This window comes from Mirounga leonina, unplaced genomic scaffold (assembly GCF_011800145.1).
Source record: "Mirounga leonina isolate KUSES-001 unplaced genomic scaffold, KU_Mleo_1.0 Mir_53, whole genome shotgun sequence".
Taxonomy (NCBI): Eukaryota; Metazoa; Chordata; class Mammalia; order Carnivora; family Phocidae; genus Mirounga; species Mirounga leonina.
In genome coordinates, this window is record NW_023270807.1 from 9,025,006 (window position 1) to 9,044,965 (window position 19,960).

Consider the following 19,960-nt stretch of genomic DNA (forward strand, 5'->3'; position numbering starts at 1 on the left):
AAAGGATGAATGAAACTGCCAAGACCTTTTTTTCTGAAAACAGAATGATGGAAACGGAAAGAACCTTTATATTTATCTTCCGTCCGTGGCTTTCCTGAGATTCAGAGAACACTGCCTAGGCGGGGCCGCGGTGGGCCGCCAAGCGTGTGCCAAAATGCTTCTGCCAGAGTCAAACTTAGAAGATGCTCAGGTCCTGTCCTCATACTTCTGCTGACATTCTCTCTAATGTCAAGCTCTTAATTAATGTGCCAGCAAAGTAGCCTGGCACGATGGGCCACACCTACACAAGCTGGGGGAACCAGCCTACCTGGGGTGGGGCAAGGCCTGAAAGCCCTCCTTCCGGGAGTCAGGCCGGAGTCAGGCCGCAGGCCGCATTAATGCTCGAGGGGAGGCCGCCAGGGGCGGTCCTCTCTGCTGGGCTGCGTCCCAGGCTGAAGACACGTGCTCATTTGCCCCAACGGGGGAGGGGCAGTCTGACTCAGCTCAAAAGCCTGAGCTAAATGCCATTTTTGAAGGATTACAGGCTTATTACCTTCAAGTACAAACAGCAACCCTGCTACAGGGACAGGAGGAAGCAGAGCAGAGTTCTGTGGCTTGGGGAATTCTAGAAGTGCTTTGGTAAATGACTTGAATGAATACATTCCTTGTTTGAATGCAAATATTGGTAGCTAACGTGGTATCTGAAACCATTATTGTTGGTCTTTAATGCTATTTCACTTGTATTTGCTATTAAATTGGTTAGGAAACAGTCCATTAAAGGTGAATGACAGCAAAATCCCAGCGAATGAGGTTTCACAGTACTTCCGAGTGGCACAAAGTAATTCCAGAACTCCACGGACCATTAACAGTGTTGCAAAAAAGAAGGGGCTCTTCCAATCTGTAGTTTTTGGGCAAAAGAACACTTCTTGGTGTTCCAGAACGTGTGCCCCTCAACCACTCTCCCTAAACAGCCCTGGCAACTTCCTGGTTGGGGTTATTTTCCTCTAGACGGCTCAAGCCGGGACATGACTCTGCCAATCCACGATTCGGAACCAACTAGTTCCCCGGGGAGCAGGCAAGAGGACGCACTTGCTCTAGGAACCAGGTCCTCGGTAAAGCTCGGCCTTGGAGTGAAAGCCTGAAATTGTACAGTACTCCTGGAAACAGGCCAACGGTGAGAGGCGAGGCAGGGAGAAAACGTATTTTCACATTTGGTCAACTTTCCAAATGGTCTATGTGCTAGAGGAAAGCCGTGTCGCACGAGGGCTTGCTTTGCTCACTGGAAAGTTACCCCTTTGCACAGAATCTCCTGGCAGAGACTCCGGGTTCACTGCAAACTACAGAATGAGGTCAGAACAGAACAAAAATAACTCTTAGTGGGAAAGGACGGCCCAAGGCCCCAACACGAAGAGGGTAGCCTGCTTCACACACGCACACGCATCCACACACTCACGGCAAGCTTTGGGATCAAAGGCAGCAAGGATGGTTGACATCTGAAAGCAAAAGAACATTGAAGGTCAGGTTTATTCCCTGCCAGGAATGAGTTCGTAGGAATGTAGCCCAGATGAAACACCTCTTAAATAGAGTTGTGCCAATTATTTATTCCCTCCAACCTCCCACAGAAACATTGATTTTTTTTTTTTAAATAAAAGGAAAACAAACTGAAAAAAAAAATTTTTTTTTTCCTAAACCTGAATGAAATGACCACTTTTTTAAACAGGTAGTTTAAAACGGTTACAAAGCGAGCAGGGAGTCCGGGTTTCCTGATGAACGAAGACGGAGGCCGTGGGTGCTGGCTGTCTCTGCGTGACAAGCGGGGCTTTATAGTTCCGCGTCCGCCTGAAGCAAAACCGAATCTTGGTCATCCAAGAGGAGATCCGTGTCCACGACCTCGGCCTCTTCCATGACGCCTCCCAACTGCTGGACCACGTCGCCATCGAGGAGGTCCACGTCCTTGATGGGTTTGATCAGGCTCAGCTGGTCCAGGGGCAGCAGCCCCGGCGCCCCCGCGGTCCTCTCGATAGTGGCGGCCATTTCGGCGGCAAAAGCTGCCTTCTGAGCCTTTTGCCTCTGCTGTTCCTCCTGCTGCCTGTGTGTTTTCATGTGTGCATTTCGGCTTTTGATCTTGAAGAAGACTCTGAAGATGAAGAAAAAGAAGCATGTGAAACTGAGGAGATTGGAGTTCTTGGAAATCCGGGCTCCCTACAGGGAACAGGGGCTGCGTGGTCTAATATCTGGTCTGGGTGGCTTTGTCAGGAGTCCCCGGGCCACCTAGGACCTCCTGCCCCTGTTGCCTGTCCTCTCCAAGCATTACAAGGGAGAGGGGATGGGGACGGGAGCACACATGCAGTGTGACAATGGAGGGTGAGGTCTCAAAGGTCTTCCCGTCCATCTGTGGTCTGCAGCACATGCCTTTCTCCTCCTTTAGCTTCCCCCTTTCTCGCCTCATCCCAACAGAATCCCAACACAATCTGAGAATCCCTCAAGCATGCTGCTGAGCTCTCATAGTTCCCATAATAAAACCCATCATCTGCCTTTGGCTTCTGTCCCTGTTCTTCCACAAATTTCTTGAAGGCTCCACCTGATTCTTCACCCTTGGTATATTCCTCTTCCCTCCACCCTCTCCAACTGGACTCTTGTCCCCTCCACTGCAGCCCCAACCCTCTGCTCAAGGCCACCCATCACTCTGTGTGGCCAAATCCAATGCCCCCCATTCCATCTTTGTTGTACCTGACTTCTGAGCTGCACCCACTACTCCTTTTCACCTAAGATCCCTTCTCATTGGCCGTCATATTACAATTTCGTCCTTTTGGCGTTAGAAGGAAATAGTAGTTCTCAGCTGTGGGTGATTTTGCCTCCCCAGGGACACTTGTTGATATCTGGAGACATTTTTGACTGTCACAACTCTAGGGGAAGGATGGTATTTCTCGAATCCAGTGGGCAGAGGCCACGGAGGTGGCTACATATCCTATAGCATGGAGGGCGGCCCCTTCTTCCACAAACAAGGACTGATCAGACCTAAATGTCACTGCTGAGGTTGAGAAACTCCAAGACAAGGGGCCCACAAACCACGGTCAGTGGACCAAATCCAGCCCACTGAATTTTTGTAAATAAAGTTTTATTGGAACACGGCCGTGTCTATTTGCTTATGGACTGTCTAGGGATGCTCTGCCCGGCAATGGTACAGCTGAATAGCTGTGACTGAATGGTTGTATGGCCTGCAAAGCCTTAAATATTTCTCCCTGAACCTTTTTCAGAAACTGTTTGCCCAGATGTGAGGCTGCCTCTTTCGGGAGAGGGGGTGGCACAAATACTCTGCATTCATTCCTGAGCTCATAAAGGGAAATGAAAAAAACCCTCTGATTTCTAAGACAAGCAGAGTTGATGAATCACAATTGCCCATATTGAAACCGTTTCATGTAATGAACGTAATTTCAGCAGCTAAAACAGGCATTCTGCAAACATTTGCCTGTTATTCCTACTCTGGAAAACCACAGAAAATATTTCTATTTTCCACAAAATCTTAACTGGAGTTATGGTATTAAAAGGTCCCAAGCAACATAAAAACAAAGACAAGAAAAACACTTAATGGATGTCACTGAGAGACAGCCAGAAAGCTCAAGATGCTAATTCTGGTTTGTTAAAATGTTCTTTGTCTCCACCTGGTGGGATAAAGAGTTGTGGCCTGTGTGTAGCCCAGTGGGTGGAGGTGTTGGCTCCCCTCGGGGGACAGGTGGGAGATAAAGGGCATCAGCCTGAAGATGGTTCCTTCAAGTCAGGAAGCCTAATGATCCATCTGGGGGCTCACTTCTCTGTGGTAAGATGAAGGTGATGCCTTGTCGTGGTTCTGAAGGGTATGAGAACACGGGGGGGGGGGGCGCACTAGCCATCTCCCCCATCTCTGTGCTTCACGGAGAGAAGACTGTTGCTAATTCCACCTCACCGTGGCGAGTGCCACCAGACGGAGTTAGGTTTACTCAGAGGCTGAGAGCGCCAGCCTGGGTCAGGCTGCAGAGCCTGAATCCCGACTCAGATGGGCACTGTGACAAAGACCTCACCCTTTCTGTGCCTCATTTTCTCTGCTCGTCAAAAAAGCAGCTACTAAAAGTGTCTACCCTGTTGCGCCAAAGATTAAGTGAAACCATACCTGTGCAAATCCTTTAAAGCCGTCTCAGGCAAATAGGACCTGATAAATGGCAGGGACTGGTAAGTTGTGTGAAATAGCCTAATGAGTATTATAAGCAGAGGTCCCAGTTGGCCTCATTCATACAACTAGGGAGGCAAAAGGAAGTCACTCATGACAACCCCTCCAAGTCAGGTGGACTCACTGAGAAGTGGAATTCTACACTGGATGCTGTGGGAGGGAACGCTGTGCATCTTATCATCAGTGATATTTTCCACCTAAAATAAACAGACCAATAGCATGGAGCAGTGGTCAGGAGCCTGGGCTCTGCCCTTCAAAAGAGATGGGTCCAAATCTCAGCTCTGCTCTCATTGGGGGTGTGATCTGAGGCAAGCCATATTTACCTAACTTTGAATCTTTATTTGTATGACAAGGATAAAAACAGCCCCTGCATCACCTGTGGTTTCTGTGTGAGGATTAAGATGAGCTCCTGCACATAAAGCATTGTCACAAAATGAGTGCCCAGCAAGCGTTAGATGTTACTATTACTGCCTACTGCCAGTTTTTCTCTCTTAGTTGTCTTAAATTATACATAAAAGGACAGGCATGACAAATAGGCTTCATCTCCTGAGTCATCCCGATCCACTGGTTATGCTTGCTTGAAGCATGCCGATGGCAAAGATTTGAGGTCCTGTCTTAAGATGACAGCGAAGAGTGCAGCAATCCGGTTAGTGATGTCTGCCCCAGACACAGGCCGGAGCCAGTGGTGGGGAGACAGCTCCTGATAGGTGTTTCAGAGCCATTCTCAAATCACTAAGCAGCAATGCAAAGAGAGCCCCACTCGTGACTACGGTTTGGGTGTGAAGGGATGGAGTGGGAATCCGAGTCCCACCCACCATTTCTGAAAAAGAGTGAAGTTTTTGTTACTAGAGGTTTGCCCTGAAGTTGTCTGTCCTTATTAGGCACGAGGATATCAGAATGACCATATTCTGAGTCAGAGACGAGGTCCACCCACCCTGAGGCTCTGTGCAGACCGCAAGGATGATATGAGGGAATATTTGGAGACACTGGGTTCTTTTTCTAGCTGAAGGAACCTCAGAGCATCTTGGCCCGGCCTCCCCAGAGCAATGATTCATCAGGAACTCAGTGCCCGGTCCAATTGCACGTACTTGCCGCACTCCTTGCAGGGGAAGATGGTGGTGGGGTCTGTCTCGCTGCTGGTGGTGCTATGAGAGGGGGAGCTCTTCACCGAGCAGTACCCGCTTTGGGTGCTGCCCGGCTTCTGCTTCCCACAGGGGGTGGCCCCCCGGGCTTTGGTCACCTGGTTGGTGCCACCGTGGATGCGGGCATGGCCGTTCAGTGCCTGTCGGGAGCTGAACACCTGGGGAAGAAAGGGAGTGACATGACACTACAGTCCTGAAAAGGAAATTAGGGTTATTAGTTACTCAGTGGTGAAACACAGGATACTTGAAACAGTGTCTAATGATGGTGTGCGGGGGTTTTATGTAAGCAAACTTTGGACATAGGCATGGAAAGGTCAAGGTCAAATACTACCACTGCGCCCCTAAAAAAAAAAAAACACATCATTGTTACAACCGGAAGACAGGAAGCACTTCGTGCGGCACGGTCTGAGGGACAGAGCTGCCGTCTAGCAGTCAGGGCACTGGGGGCGAGATCCAGCACCTCTGTCTCACAGGGAGGGCCTCTGGGCCATTTCCCCTCTGGACACCTGATTTTTTTTTTTCCATCTGTAAGGTGAGGGAGTTGGTCAGCTTTCAAACTCCTTTTTTTTTAAGTTGGAAATGACCTCCCCTTCCCTGCCCTGCCCCCCTTTTCTTTTCTCCTCCCCTTTCCTTTCTTTCTTTTACTTTAAGAAAAACAAATCAAAACAAATCAGGTCTTGCTCAAAAGCTCAAAGTTAAAAGCAGAGGTGCTCTGGCCGAAATAGAGGCAGCACCCTGGAAGTGAGCCAATTTGCTCAGCTCTATCTCCCCACCACAGAAAGCCTTAGCACCCCAAGAAACACAGTTGGAAAGACACTGATTAGCTGCTCTGATAAATTCTGTGTATTACGTCCAAGCCTCAATCAGTGGCCAATTGTCGAAGCAATGTTTCAGACTCCCAAATTTTACTGCGGGATGATAAAAAGGGGCAGGACGGACCTGGACAATCTTTTGAAACTTGCCATAAAGCAGGTTCTCCCAACCTCAGTACGACTGACATTTGGGGCTGGATAGTTTTTGTTGGAGGGGGGCCGTGTTAAGCAGGACTTTTAGCAGCATCCCTGGCCTCTGCCCAGGAGAAGCCAACAGCACCTCTCCAGATGTGACATAAATGTCTCCAGACATTGCCAGAGGGTCTTGGGGAGCAAAATCATTCCCAGTCGAGCACCGCTCCTGTCAAGAGATGCAATCCACTCCCCTGAATTCAAAGAGCCCCGACTTCCAGCTTGTTAAACACATCAGCTAACAGCCACACCCACGGAGCTGTAGGTGGTTTGCTCTGTGTGAAATTCATGAGTTCTGTTTATGGTCTTACTGGGGAAAAAAATAAATCTATGGCTGATTTAACAACCCAAACCTCCAGGCTTAGGCAAGGAATAAAACCAAGATGCTTTTTCCCTGTGAATTTTAAAAATCACTAAAAAAAAAAATCCAGCTTGCTGAGCATTTCTGATTGGGAAAAGTGAAGGATGACTTCCCACTCAGTCAAGGATTTACTGTACACCAAAACTATGAATTGACGAAACAGTGAATTTCTAAATAAATTCACCCAGAAGTATTGTCATTTAAAGTCACACCTTAACCATCCCTGAACAAAAGCGCTCTATACAAAACGGAAATGATGCAGTGACGCTTGCAGGTCATTAAACATCAAAGACAGAAACAAGCTAGCAATTTCTTAGGTTCTTTTCACAGCTAATGTAAAGTGTATGTATCTTTTTTTTCTTAATTATTCATTTTTTTTCTCACTTTTTCATTTTTTTCTCAGACGTTAATCAAGTGAATTTCTGCTTTAGGATCTAAATATTTTAAAGACTATTGCTTTCTCCATCTAAGTGACAGAATCCTCAAGCAGCACTCAATACACTCTGGAAAACAGTATTGTCCTGTATAATATACAGGCAAAGATGTATAATATATAAGCAAAGATGTATACCAGCTTGGAAAAAACGGCTTCTTGTGAAGGAGTAACGTTCTCATTTTTTTGAGTAATACCTCTAGAACTCACCTGTATAAGGTGTGCCTGGCTTTAAGAAATCTGATTCGGGAAAAGGTCATCAATTCAGACTACTGGGGGACCGGTGGGCGACTCAAAGTCTAAAGTTAACAGCTTAAAAAAATATATCCTTTAAAATAAACTGGGAGCCTTAGACCAGACCAGTATAGATTCTGTAAGGCCTTCCTTAGTGCTAAGAATGATCAAACGGTAAATTTGTTTTATTTTAGCTAAACAATATTTCCAACGTACCTGAAATGTACTATATTAAATAATTATACAGACTCCCCTTCAGCCTGTTTACATGATTAATTTACTTAGTAAAAATTTTTTTGGTTCTCCCCAAAGAGTACCAAGGTAAACTTTAAGCTAAATCTTTTTTTTTTAATTTTTAAAAAGACTTTTATTTATATGACGGAGAGAGACACAGCGAGAGAGGGAACACAAGCAGGGGGAGTGGGAGAGGGAGAAGCAAGCTTCCCGCGGAGCAGGGAGCCCGATGTGGGGCTCGATCCCAGGACCTTGGGATCATGACCTGAGCTGAAGGCAGACGCTTAACAACTGAGCCACCCAGGCGCCCCTTTAAGCTAAATCTTTGTAACAACTTTCTCAAATTTCAAATTAATGACATTTGAATGAGTAACACTTGATGGAATATGAAACTTTGCAAAACCTTCTGGACAGGTGAGATGGCCAGGAATAGCGTCAAGTTGCAATGAAAGGGCAAAACCTTCTCTGTGGGCTCCCCCACGGCATTTCAATGCATGCTTTACAGGGCAGGACCTGGTGTCACACGGCCCCGCGGGGTGGAGGGGCACCAAGAAACACGGGGTGTAAGTTCTGGAGTCCAAGGCTCACTGCAGAACCATTCACGGCGGCTCTGAAGAGCTCTGGATCATACGCTTCCCGGGGGACGGGGACCTTCTCTGTGGCCCCTGAGCGCCCAGCACAGCAACATCTGCCGGCTGAACAAATAAGGAAACGAAAAGACAGGAGACAAAACCATGGCAATGTGGAGTCCCCTCTGAAACTTTCCTTGCTGCAAGTGCACCCTTTCTAAAATGCCCTGTCCTTAAAGCCAGGCACAGCCCACCGCCCTCCTAGTCCCAGGTCCCCCGAGGACGCAGTGACACTTACAGCCCCGCAGTTGGGCATCTCACAGATGAAGGAGCCGGAGGGCTGGCCGAGGGCCTGCAGGGGCGGCCCCTCCGCGGGAGCCAGCACGGGGCCTGGCGGCGGCTCGGGAGACTTGGGCACTTCACTCTCCTCTTCTCTCGTGGATTTCCTATCTTCTTCTGGGTCCTCCTCCTCCTCCTCTAACTCTTCTTCTTCTTCACTCGTCTGGTGGTGAGGCAATAAAAGCAAAAGAGGGGACATCCCCAAATGGCATTTTTAGTGATAAACAGAGCCACCAGCCAGAAGAGGAGAGAAGGGCTGAACACGGGGATCCTGTCTGCCTAAGGAACGGCGACCGAGCCCTCTGGGGAGGGCTACGGCCTCTACCAGGCCGGTCATTGGGCGCTTGGGGCTTTGAGGTCGGGGAAGTCCCCCTGCCTCGCTTTGGGGTCCCCTCACCACTTATATAAAAATATGTTAAGGCAGGGAGGAGAGATTTCTGTGTGTAGAGTTTCTCGCCCTGGTTCAAGACCAGCAGACCTTGAAACGGATTAAAACTTGCTTGTGAGCAGCTCTCTCTCCCCAGAGCAGTGAGGAGGGCTTTCAAGCAGGAACGATACTGTGGAAACCCCTCTGGAGAGAGACTAAAGACCCATATAATGATTTGTTTCCAGGCCTTATGATACATTTCCGTACGAGACGCCCCACATGTCTGATCTGACTCAGGGCCTGTGAAAAGCATGGGACCCATGGTGCTCTGATGGGCTCCTGCTTGCTTGTGTCAAAATGGAATCCAAGAGTGAATGTCAACAACTTTGTGGAGAGGAAAGGGGAAGAGATAACCCCCCACCCCCTCACCCTGCATTTTTTTTTTTTTTTTTTTTGGACTGTCTTCATGCGCTTGGAGAAATGCCTTCCAGAGGCATTCTATGAAAAAGAACATGAAAAATATTAGTAGCCTCGCTGCTACTCTGTCCCCTCCCCCTACTTCAGAACAGCAACCAAGTGGAGAACAAAGCAGAAAGTCCAGTCTTCCTCAGAGTTTACAAGATAGTAAGTCACTGGAGCAGCCTGGCGTCCTACTGTGGGAGGGTTGGGATGGAGGCCAGGGACGCAGGAGGCCCTCATTCTACTTGTTTAACTACCTTACTCTGCTTCCTCTGTCCTCATGGAGGGATGCTGGCTCCTGCAGGGTGAGGAAGGCCTGAGGCCCAGGGAAAGGGAGATCTATGTTACATCAATCTCATTCCAACTTCTATTTCACAGCACTTCACAGTTTACAAAGCATTTTCATGTTTGCGGGCTCACCCAACAAGACAGAAACATCCTCCCATTTTACAGATGAGGACACAAAAGGCACGTCCTGCCGCCTCCACCCCTGACAGGTCAGTTGTGTCATCTGCCAGGCTCTGCTTAAAGCACATGGTTCCCAGTTTGGTTTATCCCAGAGAGGGATGTAACTCTGGGGGAGCTTACAATTCTTAGAACCCAGAAGCAAGAATTCCCGAAAAGGACAAAGATTTCTAAGAGTGGAGCAGTACCCTGGGATCCAGAAACCACAAGTTTTCTCTCTCCAATTTGGATTGGGGGCAGGGGAGAAAGACAATGCCAGTAAATATGGGGCGTTTAACATTCTGACACTGTTCCACTGTTGTCTGCAGCATTTAATACCATACACAAGCATATTTGGATGAGGTAGCGACAGGGTGTACTTAAGAAATAGCTTCAGTGTCCAGTGGGTTAATTACGATTAACTAGTAATGATGACATTTGCTGAAAGACTTCGAAGAGTACAGATGCAGGCCTACTTCATTTTACAGAGTGATCCAGGATATTTAAGTTGTAGGTCTCATAATTATGACTGTAGAACACATGGGTTGATTTTACTTAAATGGTCTGATTCCCGTGTGAATCCATCATCTTTGGATCTCAAGGGGTTTCAGGTAAAACCACGTTATGTCAAACTCCCAACGGTTCACTCCATTCCTTTCTAGAACTAGAACTCTGTGGACTCAGTATTGCTTTATTAAGCAGGCCATGGTCTATAGCTTGGCACTTAAAATAGATTACACGATAACTTTTAATGACAATGGCATCTGTTTTACAGTGCTTGTTATAATTATAATTTTCTCACAATACCTTTTTTTGGCTCAAAAACTCTTAGAAAGAGACATTCCATAGAGCCACAAATTTACAGATTAAATTACACTGTACTGGATTATATCCGTCTCTGGAATTTAGATAGGTTTTATTTCAACTGGCAATCTATACATGTTCACAACATGATTTATCGTCAAGCCATATGGCTTACCAAAGTGACTAAGAGATACAAAGATAGGAGGACAAAAACCCTAACATGTACAACTTTGTATCAACAAGTTGGCCATTTCATGATGTATTGTGAAATGAAACACTGAGTAATATTCCAAAATTGGTAGAAGGTGGGCAAATACAGGATGGGGAGGTGGTGATATATTTAACATTGGTGCTTAAAACCTTGAGTGTCTGCAGTAAGAGTTTCTTGAGGAGGATGATATTCTTATTTCTCAGTAATGCAAATGGAATTCGCATTGAGACATTTGTAAGTTAAAATACAAATGCTCGACAGCCCAAATTTACTCAGAGACATAAATCTGAGCATCACAATTACTAATGACGATGATGATGGGGATGAAAACATGTTGAATGCCTGCTATGAATTAGGCACCACACACATACACACACACGTGTACGCGTATATATATATATATATATATACATGAAATTTCTGGTGCGCACGATAACCCCGTACACATTTTTCTTTTTTAAACAAATGAGGAAATTGGCCAGAGAACGACTTTCCCCAAGGTCACATAGCTGGTAAAGAAGTTGAACTGGGACTGAAACCTAAACTATCTGATTTCAAAACCTCAGCCTTCTTCATTTATTGGCCCTGAAGCAAATGTCCACAGGAGAACATGTGTTCATCTGCATATTGTTTAGATTTTCAGCCCAGAGACCTTAGCCCCTCAAAACCACTGGCAACAGCTGCCTGTAAGTATCGAAGGGCAGCAGGAGGTTTCCCAACCCCCCATCAGTGGACCAGGTTGTAGTAACTTAGGTGCATAGACCATGGGTGAGCTTTGCCCTTGGAGTCCTGACTGCTGTCTTCCGAAGTCAGCTACTTTCCTCGTTTAGTTTCTTGAATTGTGCTGAATTTACAACCAGATCCACAGGCTGGCCTTGAGTGGGAGCATGAATGGGGGCAGCAGACAGGGAGGTGTGATCAGCACTTTCCTCCTACATCTTTAACAGAGCCCACCTTGGTCCCCTTCTTTTGCTTCCAAGGTGGAAGGACCTATCATGGCTTCAGGCCAGAAGTCTACTCAGCTGAGTAAGCTACTGTGTTCTGTTGGCCTTCTGGCTACCTCAAGAGCAGCCATTCCTCACAAACTCTCCTTTTCCCTTCTCCCCACAAAAGTCCCTGAACTATCTGAGTGTGTTCCATCATGTTCTATCTGGGACAAAACACTATGGACCTATGATCAGGAAGCCATCCCAGGTGTCCAGGCAGGCCAAGAGGACAAAGGGCAGGACCCCTAGGACTGTGCCTTCTGCACCCTCCCCATTTCTTGCATGGTCCCAATTTTTCATCTCTACTTTGCAAACTTTCCTTAGAAGGCTGACTGTGCCTTCACAGTGCCTAAGAGGGAGCTGTGAGCTACTATGCTGACCTTAAATCAAGATTTCCATCCTCCTGCCCTCCCTCCCTCCCTCTTTCTTTTTTATGGGCCTGAGTCATCTCTGCACATAGCTTTTTGCTCTCCTTAAGGTAACAAGGGTGGGGATGCTCTCCTGATCCAACTTAATACTGGCTCCTGGTGAATAAGCCCAAGAAGGTGGGCATCATCTTAACCTCTCCTCCTTAGTCTCAGTTTACATGTTGGCCTGGGCCTTTCTGTGAATCTCCAGAGCCCTGTTGGCCCACGACTGCACCTCCTTATGTGGTAACATCTTCCTCAGCAGCAATCCCTTGCTCTGAATCCCCTTGTTCACCCCATCACCCTGCAGTGAGTTCATAGAGGGACTGTTGCTATGATCCACAGTGACTCCTATCTGGGAATGATGTTCACTCAATTCATTCAACAAATATTTAGAGTATCTATATTATGCCAGGAACTCCCCTAGGCACTTGGTAACACATAGCTGGAAAGACATCAATTTGCCTTAGGAAACCATATCCTCTGATTTTGTCTTCTTCCAAAACATGACTCTGACAGAGGCCAGAACATTTCAGGACTGGAAGGGACTTTCCAAATCATCTAAGCCATCTGCCCCATTCTGTAGGTCAGTAAGCTTAGGACCCAGGTCCTAGGTCTGCAAGCCCAGGATTCTTCATGCCTCCTTGTTTGCTGTCTGGTCCACTCATCTGGAAAGTAATGCTGTGTGTGACCTTGGGCAGCCCTTCCCCTCTCTGGGCCTCAAACCCCTGCCTGGGGCACGGTGGAGGCTGGATGAGAGAGAGGACCTAAGGCCCTATCCAGGCCTTTCTGGTTCTCGTCTTATGCTGCTTGTAAACAGTCCTGGAGTTCATGCTAAAGCTTCCATTTGTGTATGCCACATCCTTCCAACTTCAGTATATGCTCCTGGTGGGGGGGCAGGAGGGCCAGAGGCTAGTTAACATCCTTAGGTCACCCACAGCACCACATACGCATTGTTGTTTACACTGTGGGAACTCAACTGAGCTGATTGAGCCAGAATAGGCCACGTTGCTTTTTTTTAAACATTAGGCCACAGGTGAGAACAACACTCTTCAGATATAAGACAGCACCTACTTCGACCACTCAAAAGCCCTGGTCACGGGAAACCACGAACATAGACCACCATCATCTCTGATGCAGATGTCGATTTTTTCCTGATATCTGGGTCCAAATATAAATTCAAGTATGTGTGTATATTTCACAGCTAAGATCATTCTTAGGTAGGAACTTGGACCTTGAGGCATTAATGAGTCCAAGAGTTTTTATACTTCTCTAAAAGAATTTGCATTTGACTGCTCTTAAGTATCACACGGGGAATCAGGCTCAGACAACATCCTCACCAGCCATTTGACCACGGCTAAGTTACCTAGGCTCTGTACCTTAATTCCCTACCTCACAGATTGGCTATGAGGATTAAATGAGTCAATATTGGTAAAAGGCCTAGCACAAGGCCCAGCACATACAAAGGGCTATGTAAGTGTCTGTTAAAGAAAATTAGCCAGTATGTGCTAACACTCACAACTGGGGCATGGTGGGGAATGAGTGTAATTACAGATATTCACAACAATCATGAATTCCAAACACCTTCCCCGATGGTGACAGCCTGGAGTTTACTAATCTGTTATAAGACATGCCATTTTTACACACCCATGCATGGCAGGTAATTCCCACAGTGCGTGGAAAGATGTCCCCTGGCTATGGATGCAGATAAAAAGAGTGAACCACAAGGACAAAAGTGATAGTAATTACCGATGCCACACATTAGGGGTTCGGAGGAGATTTCAACGTCTTTTGTTTTTGGCGTGCTATGTCTTTAGCGTATACTGAATATCCAGACAACTTTGGATCGTCTGCCACTGAAGGAAATCAGTATTGAGGATAAATGGTGATTAAGGATTAGAATAATACACACACTGCTAACTATTCCTCGATAATTGAGAGGTCCTGGCACCGTCTAGAGGCCAGAGTTCCTCCTAGGTCATGCTTCATGGATGCTGTGGGGAAACCCGAGGGTTCTGGTTCTCTGGCCAGCAGCATCTGTGATGCAGATGGATCAGAAAGGATATCCTGGGGAGTCAAGGGCACCCACTAATAAGCCATCAAGTCAAGGCTGGCAACACCCTGGCTTCACTCCCCTGGCCCTGCCTGCCTCGGAAGCCACGCCAGCCCTCACCTCCTGAACTGAGCGTTGAGCTCCGGGGCCAACCCAGGACCACCTTCCTTCTGGCACTTCTACGCCAGGGAGCGGGCCCGTCACCCGCTCCCTGCGATCACCTCAGTAAAGCTAAGCCAAACACCAGCCACTTACTAACCTGGGTGTGGGGCGGGAGCGGGGCCCGCATAAGCAGCGACTGAGCAGCTTCACTCACCACAGAATCATCGATTTCTGCGAGGCGTGTCCGGTGTTTCCGCCCCAAGCGCATTATCTTTTTCCACGTGTAGTAGTACTCCACACATTGAGCCACTGTCTTAGACTTCACCTGCCAGGAAAGCCATCTCCAGATCAGCTCAGCCGCACGCGGTGTGCCAAGCCACAAGTTTTTGTGAAAAGTTAATTTTCTAATAGCTAATAGGTGTGTGCAATTCAATTAAAAAAATGTAGATAGTGAAAACCTTCCTTCCATGCCTGATCTCCCTCCATCCAGTTCTCGCCCCCGACCCCTGCCACACAGCCAGCCCCGCTTCTTCATCTCTTGGGTCTCATTCCAGAATCTCTTTATGCATATACCAAAGAACACGAAAATATATTTCTCCTCACAGGAGGCGGCACACTGTCTATGCTGTTTTGCAACTTGATTTTTTTTTCTTTCACAATATAGCCTGGAGATCTTTTTTCATGTCGGCCCATAGAGAGCTCATTCCTTTTTTTAACCCGTAAAGCAGCATGCTTTTTCATTTAATGTGCTTGAGCATATTTGGCTCTCTAGCCGGTTGACCTTCAAAATCTATTTATGAAAAATATTCCTTAGTAATCGAACAGGAATGTAAGGCAAACGTTATGATGACAAGAGCTTAGTTTCTGCAGGAAACAAACCTTGCCCTGTCCTCCCCCAAGGGGGCAAAGGTACATGCATTCTAAAGAGAAAAAAAATGCCTCTGTGTAGTTCATAGATCTCCCAAGCTCAAGGTGGGGCTCAATAATACAGGTCTTCTGGAGGCAGATAAAAGGCTGGCCATGCTTCTGGAGGGCAGAAACCGGCCACCCCAACCATGAGATCAGAGGGGCACCACCAGAACTCCTGTCTTCCTGAAGTTGCCCCCTTCACATCACTGGATATCTTGAGTTTCTACATTAGAGCTGCACAAGGAGTGAGGACACTGGCTCGGAGAGCACTTGTTGAAAAAGCCATGTCGCCTGGCAAACACGACACATGACTCCGTCACCAGTCAACACGGTGCAGGCCTGCAAGGGGTGAGGCCTCCGACAGGTCAGTCCTGTGGGAAGGGGACTCAAAAAAGAGCATGGAAGCTGCTGAGCTTACAGGGCATCCAAGAGCATGGTGGCCTCCCAGGTAGGGAAAGGCAAGGGTGAATACAGATCTGGAGATGAGGGCAAGAGGGAGAAGAGTCTACCTGTTCTGATTCTTGTCCATCAAGGAAGGCCCTAGATTAAGGACAGGAGACAGGCACCTAGTGGGCGGCATCAGCTTGGCCCAGCCCAGAGCCAGTGGGAGCTGTTACCTGCTACTCTGTTCTCTGCGCACCTGGACATTTTAATGAGCTTAATAACACAATTCGGCTCCATTGTTCATTGACTTTCTGAAACACTCTTGGAATCATTTTAACTTTTAGCCTAAACCACCTCACCTCTTAGCCAATTAAGGTCTATTAAATTCATTATCTGCTGTAAAAGTGCTACTTCATCTGTGTAGAAAAGTTCTATTTTGTTGTGAGATGCTGTATACACAAAATATTATTTTTATTACTACTGTCATTATGATTAGGGGTCGAATACCAGAAACTCCACTACTTGCTAGCAGAAAGGCACCTATCTTCCCTCCTCTAATTTCTCAGAAAAAAAAAATTGTCAAAACACGATAAATCTGTCAAATATACATGAAATAAATTATGTACATTGTAAACCAACAGCCCCAGTTCTATTTATTCTGATAGGATGTATAAATTACATGTATTTATTAAGATAAACATACCCCCCCCCCTTGCTATGTCCAAATAATGTAGGTTCTCCTTCTCCCTCACATCCCTAACACTGGAGCGACCTTAACAGCCTTCACCAGAGAAAGGTGGAAGACATCCTTTTCGTGAGAGTGTTAAATCAGTACCAAATTATTTCTGTATGTCTTTAGGTGTATAATTTCCCAAATTCAATTTCAAGTGAGCGACTGGAAAAAGCATGCTTACCATCTTCTGTACAAAAATAAAGTCTTTGCTGTAAGTGGCTAGTGCTTTATTAAACAGTTTTCTTTCTAGGGAGGTCCACTTGTCCGAACCTACAAAACAGAAACGTCTTAAGAACAGTGCACAGTTCTCCCTACTTTTAGGTGCTGGCTTACTTAGTTACAAAACACGACTCTTTAGCAAGTGATATAATACATATCCAACTCCCGTTTGAACAAAAAGCCAGTGTAGTGTAATGGTTAGCAACCCTGACATCTGGGTTAAAATCCCAGCTATGGCCTTGACCTTGGCAAGTTACTGAATCCGAGACTCAGTTTAGTGACCTACAAACGGGAATAATTCTAATTGTCCCCAGCTTTTGTGATCTTTGCGAAGGTTAAAGAAGATAATGCACCACACAAGTGCTTAGCTTAGTAACTGGAAAACTGGGAGTGCTCAACAAATTGTAGCTATAGTTTTTGTGTAATTATGCTGTTCATGAGTGCAAGCGTTCACGTAGCAAGTACTCCTCAAGATGTGGCAGACTCGGCAGCCTCCACCCTCAAGATGCTCACCATCTAGTAGGGAGACAAACCAGCAGGCCACAGTGTTCAAGGTGAGCCTCACGCTCAGGTTAGGGTCAGGTTTCCAGGTAGAGAAAACACCTGAGCTGAGTTTTAAAGGACACACAGAAACAATTCAGGCAAGAAGGAGATGGAAGGGAATTCTGGGGAGAAAACATGGCTGAGGCAAAAGTGAGAGGCAAGAGGGAGGTGATGGATGCATTCATTCATTCATTCAATAGTATTAGGTGTCCACTACATGCAAGACACTGTGCTAGAAAAAACAAACAAAACAAAAACCTAGCATTTCTAGGTGCTTACTATGCCAGGTTCTAAGTACTTCACAGATACTAGTCATTTGGTTTCACCAATAACCCTGTAAGACTGTCATTACTGTTACCCATTTTACAGATGAGGAAACAGAGGTGTTCAGAGAAGGAGCAGTAATCCAGTATGGTTTAACACAAACTCCCAGCGAAGAGAAAGCAGATGAGGCTTGAGAGGTGAGTGGGACCGGCCCCTGATGTACAAGACCCATGAGGAAGGGGCCCCACAGTGCTGGGTTGGTGCATCTGCCTTAACGGCTAACCTTGATTTTCAAATTTGTTTTCTCTCCATAAATTAGAAAGCACAATATGCAGATCATCATACTGCGTGGTCCTGGCCTGCTTGGGGTAAGAAATAAAGCTTATTTCTAAGATAAGTCCTATTTCTGGGGGCTCCAGGGAAGGCTCAATTCCTGTGGCTAATTTGCAGAAAACTCTGCCTCACTTTTCTGTTTTTTTGAATTCTCCACGTCTCTGATTTTTTGGATGGTACACGGCAGGACCTTTGACATTCCTCCACTTTTCAGAGCTATAATCCCCCAAACCATAATACTTTCCTTCCTCACCAGGATAAGCCCGGGATTTCCACTGTGCTATGGTTGACCGATGAAGATGAAGATATAGGAAACCTGAGTTGTTTCTCCCATTGGAAGGTTCAGCAAAAATTAGTGAATCAGGCCAAGAACTCTGGCTCTAGGCTCAGAATATGCTCTGCGGATTTGGCCAGCTCAGAACTCCAAAACACAGGGCCACCACCACCTGATCTCTTTGGTTTGCAAGTTTATCTCTTTCCAGAAGGGAAGTGGCTTTCTGATCAATCCTCAGCAGAAAGAAACACCTTCCACAGGTTCTGGAGGCTGGGATATCTCTGGCTGTGCAACCATCACAATAGGGAGGAGAAGAGAGCCTGGGTGTTTGGAGAAGCTTTGCTGGAGTGGACGTGAGCAGAGGAAGTCAGTGCGATCCGAGTTTCTAGAATGGTTCCATCAGTGTTCCTCAAATTCTGTCTAATATTCAGGGCCTTGGGGTCCCAGCAACCATATGCTCCCCGTGCTCAGGAGCAGAGGTAGAAAGAGAGAGACAGAAAGGACTACCAACACTTCAGTTGAATGACCAAAGAGCAGCCATGGTTCCCTTTAGGTATCCATCAAAATAGCAAAGAGGTAAGAGGAATCAGAAATACAATGGTGGAAGAGGATCATGATGGGGACATGTCACATCAGCTGAATCCCTGGTCAAGCTACCGCGCTGCAGGTCCAGAGCCCATGCAGCTCTGGGTTGCATCTCAGATGGGGAATTGGGGGACATCTTGCCAATGACAACACCCAACTAGATCAATGAGAATCCTTTCCGCTCTCAGCCAGACCATATGTTTCCTAAGTTAGAGTGGGGCTCTCAGACTTGATGAGACACTAACAGGGCCATGCAGCCTTCTCAGGCCAGCATCCAGTCTCTGTGGTGGAGACACCTGCTTCCACCCCATGCCAGGAATGGAATCACATCACCTGATTAGTGCCCCTCAGCAGCAGGGTTAAATGCCCAGGTCTGCTTTTTTTTTTTAAGATTTTATTTATTTGACAGAGAGACACAGCGAGAGAGGGAACACAAGCAGAGGGAGTGGGAGAGGGAGAAGCAGGCCTCCCGTGGAGCAGGGAGTCCGATGCGGGGCTCGATCCCAGGACCCCGGGATCATGACCTGAGCCGAAGGCAGCCACTTAACGACTGAGCCACCCAGGCACCCCTGCCCAGGTCTACTTTTAAGAAGCATATCCCTTCATGCCTCCACATAGATTGTCAGGTGCAACCCCCCTGAACGGGAAATAGCTTCCTGGACCATCTGTCATGGGGTACCCCAAGCCTCATGGGGGAAGGGAATCCCCCCTGCTGACTCCTCAGTGGTTTTTAGGGCTGCTGCTCTGTGATGGGGTCTTCAGTCTCCCCCATCCAAGAGTGCTCATTCTGTATCCCCAGTCCTGGATCCGAAGTGGGCTGCACTTTCCCGCTCTGAGGACTGCAGAGCCCGGGGCAGGGAGCATGTGCTCAGAGAGTAAAAGATGGCTCCTGTACGTAGTCCTCCGGGTTGCCCTTTAGTGCACAAGACAGCACAGTGTACGCGTGTCTGTCCAACAAGGGCATCCATGAAGTGAGAGGCAGAGGCAGGGCCAGACAAGCAAATGCATTCTTATCCTCACACTATAATGCGATCCATCTTCATGACATTCTGATCACGAGATGGCCCACAGGGCTGAGAATCCACCCTTGGCCTCCTGGACTGAATTCCCAGGCCCAAGCCTAGAAACACCCAAATGTGCTCTTCCCAGATAAAGGCACTGTGCTGTGACTTCAGGGGCGCCTGGGTGGCTCAGATGGTTAAGCAGCTGCCTTCGGCTCAGGTCATGATCCTGGGATCCTGGGATTGAGCCCCGCTTCGGGCTCCCTGCTCAGTGAAGCCTGCTTGTCCCTCTCCCTGCCATCCCCCCTGCTTGTGCGCGCTGTCAAATAAATAAGTCTTAAAAAAAGGGGTGACTTCAGTCAAGACCCCAGTCTGCGAGACCC

At 47.2% G+C, this 19,960-nt stretch overlaps 1 protein-coding gene across 2 annotated transcripts in view; it reads right to left on the bottom strand.

Moving 5' to 3' along the window:
- Window positions 1-19,960, bottom strand: part of TRERF1 (transcriptional regulating factor 1) — a 200,554-nt gene continuing 180,594 nt past the window's right edge. For both annotated transcript variants that reach the window (XM_034991501.1, XM_034991500.1), the window contains 5 exons: window positions 16,540-16,628; window positions 14,547-14,657; window positions 8,459-8,662; window positions 5,272-5,483; window positions 1-2,116 (listed from right to left, as the gene is read on the bottom strand). In XM_034991501.1, the coding sequence (XP_034847392.1) occupies window positions 1,801-2,116; window positions 5,272-5,483; window positions 8,459-8,662; window positions 14,547-14,657; window positions 16,540-16,628 (932 nt within the window). In that variant the 3' untranslated portion in view covers window positions 1-1,800. The remainder of the gene's footprint in view (window positions 2,117-5,271; window positions 5,484-8,458; window positions 8,663-14,546; window positions 14,658-16,539; window positions 16,629-19,960) is intronic.